The sequence below is a fragment of the Plecotus auritus genome (assembly GCF_963455305.1).
Source record: "Plecotus auritus genome assembly, chromosome: 9".
NCBI classification, from domain to species: Eukaryota; Metazoa; Chordata; class Mammalia; order Chiroptera; family Vespertilionidae; genus Plecotus; species Plecotus auritus.
This window is the reverse complement of record NC_137783.1, coordinates 56794982-56808116: the sequence shown is the minus strand read 5'-3', so window position 1 is coordinate 56808116 and position 13135 is coordinate 56794982. Positions and strand designations below refer to the sequence as shown.

At 48.3% G+C, this 13135-nt stretch overlaps 1 protein-coding gene across 1 annotated transcript; it reads right to left on the bottom strand.

Annotated features, from left to right (window-relative positions):
- Window positions 1-7977: 7977 nt before the first annotated feature.
- On the bottom strand, window positions 7978-12312 carry FXYD4 (FXYD domain containing ion transport regulator 4). The gene is made up of 8 exons (XM_080687827.1): window positions 12165-12312; window positions 10550-10606; window positions 9707-9739; window positions 9579-9602; window positions 8801-8875; window positions 8660-8696; window positions 8310-8347; window positions 7978-8129 (listed from the first exon to the last, which is right to left on the bottom strand). The coding sequence occupies exons 2-8, from the start codon at window positions 10584-10586 to the stop codon at window positions 8110-8112; spliced, it is 264 nt and encodes an 87-aa protein (XP_080543953.1). The 5' UTR covers window positions 10587-10606; window positions 12165-12312; the 3' UTR covers window positions 7978-8109.
- Window positions 12313-13135: the final 823 nt, after the last annotated feature.

Genomic DNA, 13135 nt, shown 5'->3' with positions numbered 1-13135 from the left:
CTAAATTATTTTGGTAAGTGCAATCAGGTTGCCACCTGTTTTTCTGTGGTCCACGAGCTGAGTCAATTTGTTGGAAGGGAGCCCCAATTAAAAGTATAATATCCCCCCCCAAAAAATATTTGATGTAGTACAAAATATTGTACTTGTAAAAAAAAAAAATGGAAAGTTTCAAATTTGCCTCAACCTGTGCAGAATCTGAAATAGTCTCCTAAGAAAAGCTTGCGGACTTAGGTTTCAGAAAAATGTTATGGACTGAGCATGGTACAGAAGGAAGAGACGCCACTATAGCAGGAAGCGGATAATTTATCAGAAAAGCTGCTTGGTATGTGTGGACTGGACCCATAGCACATGAGGGATCTTGATGCTGGACAGATGGTTAATATGGAGCATCTCTTGGAACTCAGGATCTAAATGGAGGATGGTCAGGGTCAGGGTGAGGATGTTTTATTGATTTCCGAGAGGGGGAGAGAAACATCAATGATGAGAATCACCGATCAGCTGCCTCCTGCACGCCCCCCACTGGGGATCGAGCCTACAACCCAGGTATGTGCCTTGACCAGAATTGAACCTAGGACCTTTGGGTCTGCAGGCCTATGCTCTATCCACTGACCCAAACCGGCTAAGGTGAGAATATTTTTTTATTGATTTTTAGAGAGGGAGGAGAGGTAAGAAAGAAACCAATACACGCTCTTACTGGGGATTGAACTGGAAACCAGGTATGTGCCCTATGGGAATTGAACCCATAACCTTTTGGTTTATGGGATAAGGCTCCAACCAACTGACCCACCCAGCCAGGGCTGGAGAAATCTTATGCTTGAAAATATTGCTCCTACACAATTATTAGGTGACCAGAGGCTGCAGGGGTTCCACAAGCTGCCCTGCGATCTGCTACAAAGGACAGAGCAAGCCCCATCCTGGAGGTATCTTCATAAATTGTTTTGTGTGGTGTCTCTGACAAATCTCAATAAGCAGCCAGCTCAGACCCTGCGTGTTATGAATTGGCGCATGTGTCTAATGCAGCAGAGAGCTATTCACTGCTCACAAAGCAGCTCCTGGTGCTGCTGAGCCCACTGTGTACTAAGCCCCACTCATGCTCTGGCGGTTGGCAGGTGCATCAAGCTGTAAGGCTCTCATGGCATCTGTGTTGGTTTCAGTTTTTATTTAAAATTCATGCACATATTTAATCAGACATTTCTAAATATTTTATTTCTTAAGGGTGTATTTTTTAATATTGTGGCCCTGCTAAATTCACTTATCTGTGCTTATTTAAATGTGGATTCTTTGGATTTTCTACATACAAAGCTATGCCATTTTACAAATTGTGACAGTTTTATTAATTTGTTTCTAATCCTTGTGTACTTTGTTCTGCCTTGTTGCCTGCTCTTAGATAAGTTTATTTTTTATCATTAGAAAAGATGATGCTGTGCCAAAACCGGTTTGGCTCAGTGGATAGAGCGTCAGCCTGTGGACTGAAAGGTCCCAGGTTCGATTCCGGTCAAGGGCATGTACCTTGGTTGCGGGCACGTCCCCAGTAGGGGGTGTGCAGGAGGCAGCTGATCGATGTTTCTCTCTCATTGATGTTTCTAACTCTCTATCCCTCTCCCTTCCTCTCTGTAAAAAATCAATAAAATATATTTTAAAAAAAGAAAAGATGATGCTGAAAAAAGAAAATGATGCTGAACAAAGTTGGAGTAAGAGGGCATCTTACTCCCACTTTCAGAGAGAAAGCTTTCAGTATTTCTCCATTAAAATGATTGATTCTTGGTTGCATACCCTTTATTACATTAGCTGAATTTCCATTTCTGGCTTAGTATAAGGTTTTTATTTTTTAAAATACGTTTTTATTGATTTCACAGAGAAAGGGAGAGGGAGAGAGAGAAACATCAATGATGAGAGAGAGTCATCAATTGGCCTCTTCCTGCACACCCCTCACTGGGGCTAGAGCCCACAATCCAGGCATGTGCCCTGACCAGGAATTGAACCATGACTTCCTGGTTCATAGACCGACACCCAACCACTGAGCCACATCAGCCAGGCTAAGGGTTTTTTTTAATCATTAATTTTGAATTTTATTTAATGCATTTTTTCTAATCCTCACTTGAGGATATTTTTCCATTGATTTTTGGATAGTGAAAGAGAGGGAAAGAAAGACAGAAACATCGATGTAGGAGAAACACTTTGATTGATTGCCTCCTGCATGAGCGCCAACCAAGGGCCCTGCCAGGGAGGATCCTGCAACCGAGGTACGTGCCCTTGACCAAAATCAAACCCTGGACCCTTTGATCCACAGGTCGACACACTATCCACTGAGCCAGTTCTAGCTAGGGCTTGATATTTCTTATTATCTATCTCCCAATTCATTCTCTTCAGCTGAGTCTAATTTGTTGTTAAACATCAATTATGTTCTTAACTTCAGTTAACGTTTAGTTCTTGAAAAAAACTTTTAGTTCTAAAATTTTTAATTTTTTTTTTTACTTAATATAAAAAATTTATTTTTCTCTCAGGTCTGGTGGTGAGATATCAAAATTAAGGTGTTGGTAAGGCCATTCGCCCTTGAACTCTCCAAGGAAGAAATCTTCCTTACCTATTTTTAACTTCGGTAGTTCCTGGCAATCTTGGTGTTGCATCACTTCCTTCTCTACCTCTGTTGCCACATGACCTTCTCCCAGTGTGCAGATTTTCCTCTTCTTATAAGGCCACCACCAGTCATTGATTAGGGCCCACCCTAATCCAGTATCACCTCATCTAAAAATACTATATCTGCAAAGACCCTATTTCCAAATAAGGTCACAATCTCAGGTACTGGGAGTTCAGGACACAATTTAACTCACATATATTCAATTTTTTTTTTTTAAATCTCCAAACATTATCTCATTCCTTGAACATATCAATCACAGTTCAAATCTTGGCCTAATCTTTCCAATATCTGCATCTTCTTTGTGTTTATGTTTTATGTCTGGTACTAGTTTGTCTTTTATGCCTGGATATATATTTTTTAATATATTTTTATTGACTTCAGAGAGGGAGGGAGAGGGAGATAGAAACATCGATGAGAGAGAATTATCGATTGGCTGCCTCTTCCCACTGGAGATCAAACTCGCAACCTGGGCATATGCCCTTAATCAGAATCAAACGCCAGACTCATCAATACCCAGTGAGCCAAACCAGCTAGGGCTGTGCCTGGATATTTTTGATAGACTACCAGGTATTGTGAATATAGAGTCTAGATACAGAATAACTATAAGATCCATGAGCTATTAACATCTTTCAGATTGGTGGAAAGACTACAATCAGATTTTTTTTATCCCCTGAGAACATGAGAAGCTCAAAATGGCCAATATGTATTCAGTGGAAATCATAAAACTGGCAATCAGAACAACCAAATCTGTGAGCCAAAACCCAGGAAATTCTGCAGGCGCCAATTTGAATTACATTGAAGAACATTAAATGAATCAGTGAAATATAAATATTACATGAATTAAGGCAATATACAAAGAGTAGAAGCAGGAAACAGATAAGGACGAGTGTTGGTGGTGCAGTTGTAGAGTGGCCCTGGAGGCCTCTGAAAGGTCCTACAGGAAGGGAATTGGGGATGCAGAGATGCTGGGGAATAGGGACAAGGCCCAGCAGAGGTAGGGGAGTGCAGTGCCCTAGGCCCGTGGTCGGCAAACTGCGGCTGGTGAGCCACATGCGGCTCTTTGGCCCCTTGAGTGTGGCTCTTCCACAAAATACCACGGCCTGTGCAAGTCTATTTTGAAGAAATGGCGTTAGACGAAGTTTAAAAAATTTGGCTCTGTTGACTAATGAGTTTGCTGACCACTGCCCTAGGCTAAGGCTGCAGCCTATGGTGTGTCTAGGAGGCAGGCTTGAGTGTGGGAGAGCACAGGTGATGTTGGAGGACTGATGGTCAGACATGGGGCTGGGGTCAGACTCAAGGGTCAATAGGCCATGTTAAGGGGATTTTTCTGAAAGGTAAGTAGGGGATCTTTGGTGCATTTTGAACAGAGTTGATCTGACCTTGCTTTAAGAATATTCCTCTGGAGTTGAGACTTGAGGAATAAATACCTCTCCAGAGTCAGGCATAGGACCTAATCAGTAATCAACCCAGATAAATCCGGTCACACGCTCCTGTGTTAGCTGTGAGCCCTTACTTCTTACCCTGGGTTTTATAGTATTTGACACAAAAATTTAGGGTAAGATGCTGGTACTTTCTAGGAAACAAATATTACAGTGTTTTCAAGTCATTAGTCTTAGAATAAACCTTATAACATATAATAGGCCCTCATTTTTTTTTTAAAATATATTTTATTGATATTTTACAGAGAGGAAGGGAGAGGGATAGAGAGCTAGAAACATCGATGAGAGAGAAACATCGATCAGCTGCCTCCTGCACACCTCCCACTGGGGATGTGCCCGCAACCAAGGTACATGCCCTTGACCGGAATCGAACCCGGGACCCTTGAGTCCGCAGGCCGATGCTCCATCCACTGAGCCAAACCGGTTTTGGCTAGGCCCTCATTTTAAAAGCACTCTCTCAGACTACAACTCAGCAATACAAAGTAATGAACTACTGATTACTATAAGAACCTGGCAGGATCTCTAGAATTCTAGAATATTATATCAAACTTTTAACCTTGATTTATTTTGGGGTGCTGGGTTAGAAATTGGTTTATCTTCTAAGTGGGATATCTCTGTAATGTTCAAGTTTCCTCTAATAGGCATGAAAAATGTTTGCAATTAGAAAAAATAAGATTGCTTAAAGGGGAGGAGGGATATAGAGTCCCCAAACAGGCACAGTCACTGGGTTCTTTCAGATAATGATAAATATCAGAAAGGCAGTGGGGCCTAGTCCTTCAGAAACGGCTCAAAAGCAAGAAAGCCCGAGTCTCCTCTTATGCACAGAGGGGGCAATGCAAGTCTGTGTCTCATGTTGCTGGGAAAATTGAGTTAACATGTGAAATATCTATGTGTCCATCACATACTAAGGATTCAATAGGTGAAAATTACCCTTTGTTTTCTCTGGTCTTTTCTTGGGCTGCACCCCATCTGGGAGAAAATGACGGGAGGGAATTTCTACTAAAGCTACCCACTCCCCTAGGAGAGAAAGGCCCTGTGAATGGGTCTCTGGAGCACACAGGAAGCCGGAGCAGAGACTCCCACATCCTATGGCAACCTTTCCCACGCCTTCCTCCAGAGCGGGGAAGAGAAGAGCTCGTTTCCCTTGGGAATCAGCAGCCCACCTGCAGGGCTCCAGGGGCAGCCTGGGGTAACACCACACGATCCATCCTGCATCGCCCTCCCTCCATCAACAGTCCTGACTCCTCCCACCCAGGATTAGCCCAAGGCTCCCAGACATCCTCCATGATACCCTTGTCCAGCCTGGGACAGGTAGAATCAGCCTAAACCGCCAGGCGCTAGCCTGTTATTGGACAAGGCTCATGGACGCTGAGCACCCAGCCTCTCCCACACACTCTGGGGGTGGAGGTCGCGGGGCCCTCACCCAAAATGGGTGCTTATAGGACTTGAGGGGTCTGTGGGATTTGTTCAGGCAAAACTTAAATGAAGCCGTGCTTGGCAGGCTGCAAGCAGAGCAGAACCGTGTGTGTGTGTGTGTGTGTGTGTGTGTGTGTGTGTGTGTGTGTCCGTCCACTGGACCAACACGGGAAGAGGAATGTGGAATGCTCTTCCCTGCGCGCTCCGCATCGTGAGTCAAAATGACTTAGGACTTAGGTCCCCAGGATACGATGGGGTTTCCTTGTTACTGAAAGGATTTCAAACAGCAGTTTGTCACAGCGTGAGACGTTGGGGACCCAACTTTCTCCAGAAGAAGCAGCTGTCAGGCACTCAGGGGCGCCTGCCAAGATTGTTTCCATGCTGCGGCCCCACAAAGGGCCACAGACTTTGTGTTCTTAGGTAGAGCTCGTGTTTAGTTTCTCACACATAATCCACTCACACCAGCATCCTCCGTGTCCCAGAAGGGAAGGGACATGCACCCACTCCGTGGGTAAGGCTCTGTGGTGGCTCGCCCGCCTGCGCCCTCCTCTGGAGATCGCACTTTTGCACTGTGCTCCTCCTGCACCGAGCTCCCTCCCCTGCTCCCTGGTCCCTCCGGAGTCCCAGCTCAGCAGGGGGCAGTGGTACTCCTTGCAATGGCCACACTGTCTCCTTTGCCTGCGTTCGAGTCACATTGACTTTCCTCTAGCCCTGAAAAGGCATGAAGGCCAGTGTCCTGCAGGTCACTCACAGACACTGTGCCCTCTACTAGGAAAGATGTTTGCATGGCTGGCTCTTCTACTGTTCACAGTTGAGTCACCTCAGATGTCACCTCTGACCTGACCACATCACCCACTGATGCTCATGCACCCACCCACTCCTCTTCTCTGGTGTGCATCCCATCCCGCTCAGAGAGCTGGGGCTTGGAGTATCTGGCTGGCAAATAAACGGGCTTGGTGCAGCCGCCCACTCCGGTGGCTCCCGCTCACAATGCATCACTCAGCTTGGACAGTGGCTGCACTTTCAGCCAGGCGTCCTGAGTCCCATTCAGGGTCTCGGAGCTCCTGCTGCAGCTCTGGACTAACCTTAGAAACCTCCCCTTACACGTTCTGCTTGAAGGGCTCTAAGTAAGTCTAAGAACCCCATTTTCAGACCTCAGGGCCTGGGAATGCGAGTTGGAGGCAGGGTCCCTGCCCACTGACCTCCTGACCCCAGCCCACAAGACAGGGACCCAAAGTCTAGGCCACGTCGTTCTTTCCAGATCTGGCACCACTGAGAAATGAGGGGTTTGGAGCAGGACACCATCAGAGAGCTGGCTTGAAGCAACATCAAAAGGGGCTGCCCCATCAATCCAGACCTAGACTGTGAGCCACTGCCAGGCAGGGCCAGGGCACACCTCTACTGCCTCAGGGTCTCCGCTGGGGGCCGGGGATGGGCTGAATGCATCTTACACCCTTGGCTATGGAGGCTGGCAAGAGCAGTGAGGCTGCAGCTGTTGAAGTGAGAGAGGTACCCTTCTCCAGCCCCAGTCCGTGCAAGCAGGGACCTTTCAAGTGAGGGGTTCCAGGGGTGGGCTTGTGAATACTGTTAGATAGGACAAGGTTCTAAAGGTCTGCGAGCTTCTTACTAAACTCTATTCTTCCTAAATGCTAAATACTTTGCAGAAGTGGCTGTAAACAGGAAGCAATTGACAGGAACTCAACTGGTTAAGTGTAGCCAACGGCAAAGAAATCAACATGTAATTGATCCAAAAGTGTATATAAGCAATGGCTAAGCCTCCCTTCAGAGACAGAGTTTTGTATGTGAATCCCTGGTGTTCTTTACTTGCTGCAAGTAACTAAAACTACCTAAGGGTAGCCACATGTCATTCTTGAGTAGAGCACACAAGTACTGAGCCCTCCTTGTGTTTGGTAACAGTAAGGGAGATAGATTTCCACGGATGGTTTTTGGTCCTGAATGCCCTATGTGGGCTTCTTGGGATGCAGCATATAGTGGGGTCTTGGGATATTACCTAAGTGAGGGGAAGGGTCCAGGGGTTGGTGTGAACATTATATAGGGTTTTATTAGAATGGGGCAATGAAGGAATTGCTGCATTTCCTGGGCTGTGTGAGCAACAGAGAGCATTCCCTGAGTGAGGTGGGGTTTTAGTGGAGGGAGAACCACGGGATCATTCTAGGTTACAGGATGTCGTGGGTACCTGGCTCATTGGGACTTCTAGGGTCTCTAGGCAAGGTGTGGAAATTGTAAGGCCCTTTGGTATAATATTGAGGTGTCTCAAATGGGGCATAGATGAGGCAAGGGGGTAGGAAGTCAAGTATCAGGAGGTTCTCAAAGTGGGAGACATGTTGGGAGTAGGCCTTAGGCCAGATATGTGGTCCCAGGAAGCATGAGCAACCATCCTGCTGAGGGCCTGGGTTTTCCTGAGCAAAATGTCAGAGCTCCTGCCTGGCTTGCCCAGTCCCGCAGAAGGTCACCAGGCCAGGGGAGGAGTGAGACCAGTTTAATTTAGAAATAAGCTTTGAACAGCCACCTGATCAGAAGGAGCCTAAGGCCCCCAAGCGGGGAGGGAACCGCATGGGAGCTGGCCCTGGCGGTGTTACGAAGCTGGTCCTGCGCTCAGCAGGTACTGGCAGAGCCTGTGGAGAGAATGGGAGTCAGGTCCTCACAACATGGTCACTACACAGACGTCCCCCTCAGCCCTGGGCAACCCCAAGGCTGGGCTGGCTCGGGACAGTCCCGCCTGACACGTAGCATATCATTTTTTAACTCTCCAATGCTATGGTCACCCTGAAGCCTCTCGGAGAAGCCCGCCTCACCTGAAGTGATGAGTGGAACAGCTTTCTCAGATACGGGGCTAAGGAAGGAACATCAGATTAGCATACTTGGACCTTCTGTCCTTCTCCACCAAGACTACTGGTGCCCCCTCCCGAGAGGGTCCCCAACTGCCCCCTTGCTATTCTTCCACGGTCATTTTAAACAATAGCAGAGCTCAGAGCTTTCTCTGATGTGGAGAAAGAGCTTTCCCTTCAGGTTGGATTATCTGTGAATAATCCCCTGCAAGCCCAGGGAGCAGCCAAGAAGCTGTCCTCTTTCTCCAAGTTACAGGACTTTCCCCCACAACAGTCTGCTCAGCTTGAGGTGCACACAATAGGGGTCTTATGCTCACCTGTGCTTGCGATTGTGCTTGCATTTGCACTTGCCACCTGTGAGAGGAAGAGACATCAATTCAAAGTGCATGGGGACCCTGGGCCACCCCTCTTCTCACATGCCCTCCCCTCAGCCCCATCCATCCAGCCCCACAGCTCACTCAGGGCGAACAAGATTCCAGCGATGCACAGGAGCGCAGCGCAGATCATCCCGCCCAGCTGCAGGGCCTCCCAGTCTAGGAGAGGAGAGGGAGCTGGGGCCAGGCTTCTCCACCCCAGCACTCGGGCAAGGTATTTGTGAGCACCTGCCTATGCAGTTGCACTCACATTCCAGGCAGAGAACCCAGCCAGTAAATAGATACACAGCACTAGTACATGATCTGGTGGGAGCAAAGACTAGGAAGAAAAATTAAGCAGAAGAGCACAGAAAAAAAAGGGAGGGGGCATTTAAGAGATGATCAAGGAAGGCTTTTCTGAATGGTGGCATGTGATCTGAGTAAGTGGGGAGCTCAAGGGCATATAGGGGCATTGGAGGACAGTGCAAACCCACTGGGGGGCTGGAGGGCAGCAGAGAACTGGGTACTGAGAAAGGCAAGTGAGAGTGAGGGGAAGGAAGAAGGATGGTGTGAGATACCTGGCCACCCAGCAGCCCATTGCCTGCAGCTACTTCCCCAGAATCTTCTTCCTAAACATGGTGGGTGCCTTCCTTCCATGCTGGAAGGAGGTTCTTTCAAAGACCAGGTTGCATGTTGGCCTTTGTTCTTTCAATTGACTACACTGGCACTTTAATCTCCAGCCCCCGCCCCATGCTGCCCCTCCTTCCTCACCTCCTGAAGCCCTGCTATGTCTGCATTAGGCTCCACATCACCCCTCACCAATCTCTAGCAGAGGTCCAGGATAGGCAAGGGAAGGGGTGGCGTGAGGGATATCAGCTCTTACCGTAAGAGAAGGAACTGTCTTTATCTGTAGGAAAGAAAAAAATAAGTAAGGACCAAAAGTTGGAGGCAGGATGTGGGGTCTTAGAGGGAAAATGTGGGACAGCAAGAGCAGTTTGGGGCCTCACTCACCAATCAGGTTGTTGGCTTCCAAGGCAGGCAGGCCTGGGTGGGAGAAGCAGAGAATTTGGGTGATCATTCATGACACTGGTCTCAACATGAATCAGCAGGCAGACCTCAGCCCAAAGGGCAAGGACAACCAGCTCATTGGGAGGCACCCTGGGGCTGGTTCCCTCCCTCACATCTTCTTCAGCCCCAGACAGTGCTGCTGAGATTGTCTCCCATCCTTTAGCCTTTGGCCCCTCACTCAGCCCTTGCTGCTATTTCTCAGGCTTCCTGCTATTCTTTCTTGCACTCAAAATGGGATGGCATGTCTGTATCTCTACCCTCTCCAGAGAAGCTTCCAACACAGACCCTAGCTGACCCTCTTCTTCCTAAAGAAATGGGGACGCTATTCTCTTCATGCCAACAGATGGTTACAGGCTTCCCCGAGTTCAATAACCCAGAATAAATTGTGCAATTTCCACTTCTTCCCTGAACTATTATTTCCTGTACTATCTTTTCCCTTTAAATCGACAGTGTAAATGAAAACACATTTATTCGAGCCCTAGCTGATTTGGCTCAACGGATAGAGCATTGGCCTGCGGCCTGAAGAGTCCCGGGTTTGATTCTGGTCAAGCCTGGGTTGCGGGCTCGATCCCCAGTGTGGGGTGTGCAGGAGGCAGCCTATCAATGATTCTCTCTCATCACTGATGTTTCTATCTCTTTCTCTTCTCTTCCTCTCTGAAATCAATAAAAATATATTAACAACAACACATTTATTTGACACCAGGCTCCACTTGAGAGATGCTGCTCTGGTCTTCACTGCCTTTGTGGGTATGTGAGTGGCAGCAGGGTCACCTCTAGAGGACTCACCTGCCAGCACAAGAAGGCCCCAGGTCACTCCCTCCATGCCACAGCTGCAGGGCAGGTCTGTAGGGGGAGGGTCAGGCTGGAGTCAGGTGGGAAAGCAAGGGTCCCAACCCCAAAGGTGCATTTGCTTATTGGGTAAATGCTTAGAGCAGTGCCTTTGCATAGTGAGTGCCTATAAGGCTTTGTTAAAATCTGTCAGGCCCTAGCCTGTTTGGCTCAATGGATAGAGCCTCGGCCTGCAGACTGAAGGGTCCCAGGTTCGATCCCAGTCAAGGGCACATACCTTGGTTGCAGGCTCCTCTCCAGCTTGGACCCTGGTCAGGGCATGTGCAGGAGGCAACCAATCGATGTGTTTCTCTCACATCAATATGTCTCTCTGTCTTTCCCTCTCTCTTCCACTCTCTCTAAAAATCAATGGAAAAATATCCTCGGGGGAGGATCCAAAAAAAAAAAAATCTATGTCAGATGCCTGACCTAAGGTCAGGTGAACAGGGCTGCTGTTCTAACTCAGGTCCCCGCCCCCCCCCCCCAACCCCCGGCTCCTTTTTTTTTAATTAAAAAAAATTAAATTGCACTTTACATTCAATATTATTTTGTATTAGTTTCAGGTGTACTAACGCAAGCTTTGATGCCAGCTCTCCTAACCACACACAAAGGGCAAGGTTGTCAGGTCCTGGGCTATTGTTCCACAAAGGGCGCACCCAGGTCTGAGCTGGGCAGAGGAGCCAGCGGCTTACCAGGAGAGTGGGAGGACTGCTAGGGGCAGACAGAGCCTCCCATTCCACCCCAGCCTGGCAGGGACCCTGCTCCAGGCTGCCCCAAATTCCACTCAGAGTGCAAACTGCTATTGGCAGGAAACTGCTTGGTGGGTGGGACATGCATCTTTCGCCTTAGGGTGCCAGGGGTGGCTCTACCCTGGAGATAAGGCCCTTCCCAACTCTCTGCATATTGTTAGCTGCAGGGAGGGATAGGGATGGTCAGTGTTCCATATTGAAGCCATTGTTACTATTTGCTGGGCTCAGCTGGCGGGAAGTCTAAGCCACTCTCAGCCACTTCACAGCTGTGTGACTCAGGGAGTTAATCTCTCTGTGCTTCTTTGTCCTGTAAAATGAGGATAACTGGAATAGCAGCCTCGTGAGGTTATGACTGAATTAAGTAAGTTAATTTGTCAAGTTTAAGAACAGTAAAACGTGTTACAATAATAAATACATAAATACCTAGGTCCTACTGCCTTGAAGGGAGGGCCTTTAACATGCTGTCCTCTGAGCAGTCTCTGAAGCTGGCCCTCCTTTAGACTAGCCTGCCTCTCTCCTCCTCTCATGCCCTGGAATTACTGGATCATCTCAAGCCCTGGAATTCCTGGATCCTGAGGGTTGCAACTCCATTTTACATATTCTTTAGACAAAGGCTGGCTCCTGTTTCCTCCATCCATCTGACAGCGGTCACAGAATAGACACCTCCAATTCTCAAACCCCCAAACATGACCCCTGTTACCAAGAACATACAGGCACCACCACCCCTTCCTCAGGCTGGTAGTCTGGGCCCCCACCCCTTCACCTAGCCACCTGAAGTCCTAGCAGTCGCCTGCTCACTTGAGAGCCAGTTCTCCTGAGCTCACCTGAGGGCAGGGTGCGCAGAGCAGGTCTGAGGAGGTCGCTGGGGCTGTGTTCAGCTTAGTGGGTTCCAGCTCTTTAAACCCAGCAGCCTCGCCCAGGGCAACAATACCTTCCGACAGGAGGGAACTGGTCAGACTCTGTAAGATTCCTGCAGCTCTCTCCCCCGGTTTGCTTTTAAGGAGATGGCTATCCCTGCCACACTCAGTGCAGAGCAGAGCTCCTGGGGGCTCCAGGGCAGCCCAGACACTGAGGTTGTGGTCGGGGAGAGGGATGAGCAGAACCTCTGACCCTTCCCTTGAGGAGAAGGGGACTTTTTAAAAAATATATATATTTTTTGTTTATATTTTTATTAATTTCAGAGAAGGGAGAGAGAGAGATAGAAACAATGATAAGAGAGAATCATTGATTGGCTGCCTCCTGCATGCTCCACACTGAGGATCCAGCCCACAATCCGGGCCTGTGCCCCAACTGGGAGTCAACTGTGGCCTCCTGGTTCATCATAGGTCAATGCTCAACCACCAAGCCACATTGGCTGGGCACGGCTAGCATTTTTAAAAATATATTTTTTAATTTATTTGAGAGAAAGAGAGAGGGAGGGAGAGATCAAACATCAATGAAGAGAGAGTTCCTTGATCAGCTGCCTCCTGCACACCCCACACTGGGGTTCGGGCCCGAAACCTGGGCATGAGCCCTGACTGGGAGTTGAACCATGACCTCCTGGTTCATAGGTATTGATGCTCAACCACTGAGCCATGCCGGCTGGGCATGGCTAGCATTTTTAAGAGAGCATTTTTTAAGGGCTGTTGAAACCACAATGCTCCTGGTAAAATAGGCCACCATGTTAACATTGGGACAGCCACTAGAGGTCCTGACCCCACACTAGATTCAAAGGGTCTTAGAAACTAAAGGCCACCCTAACCGGTTTGGCTCAGTGGCTAGAGCGTCGGCCTGGGGACTGAGGGGTCCCGGGTTC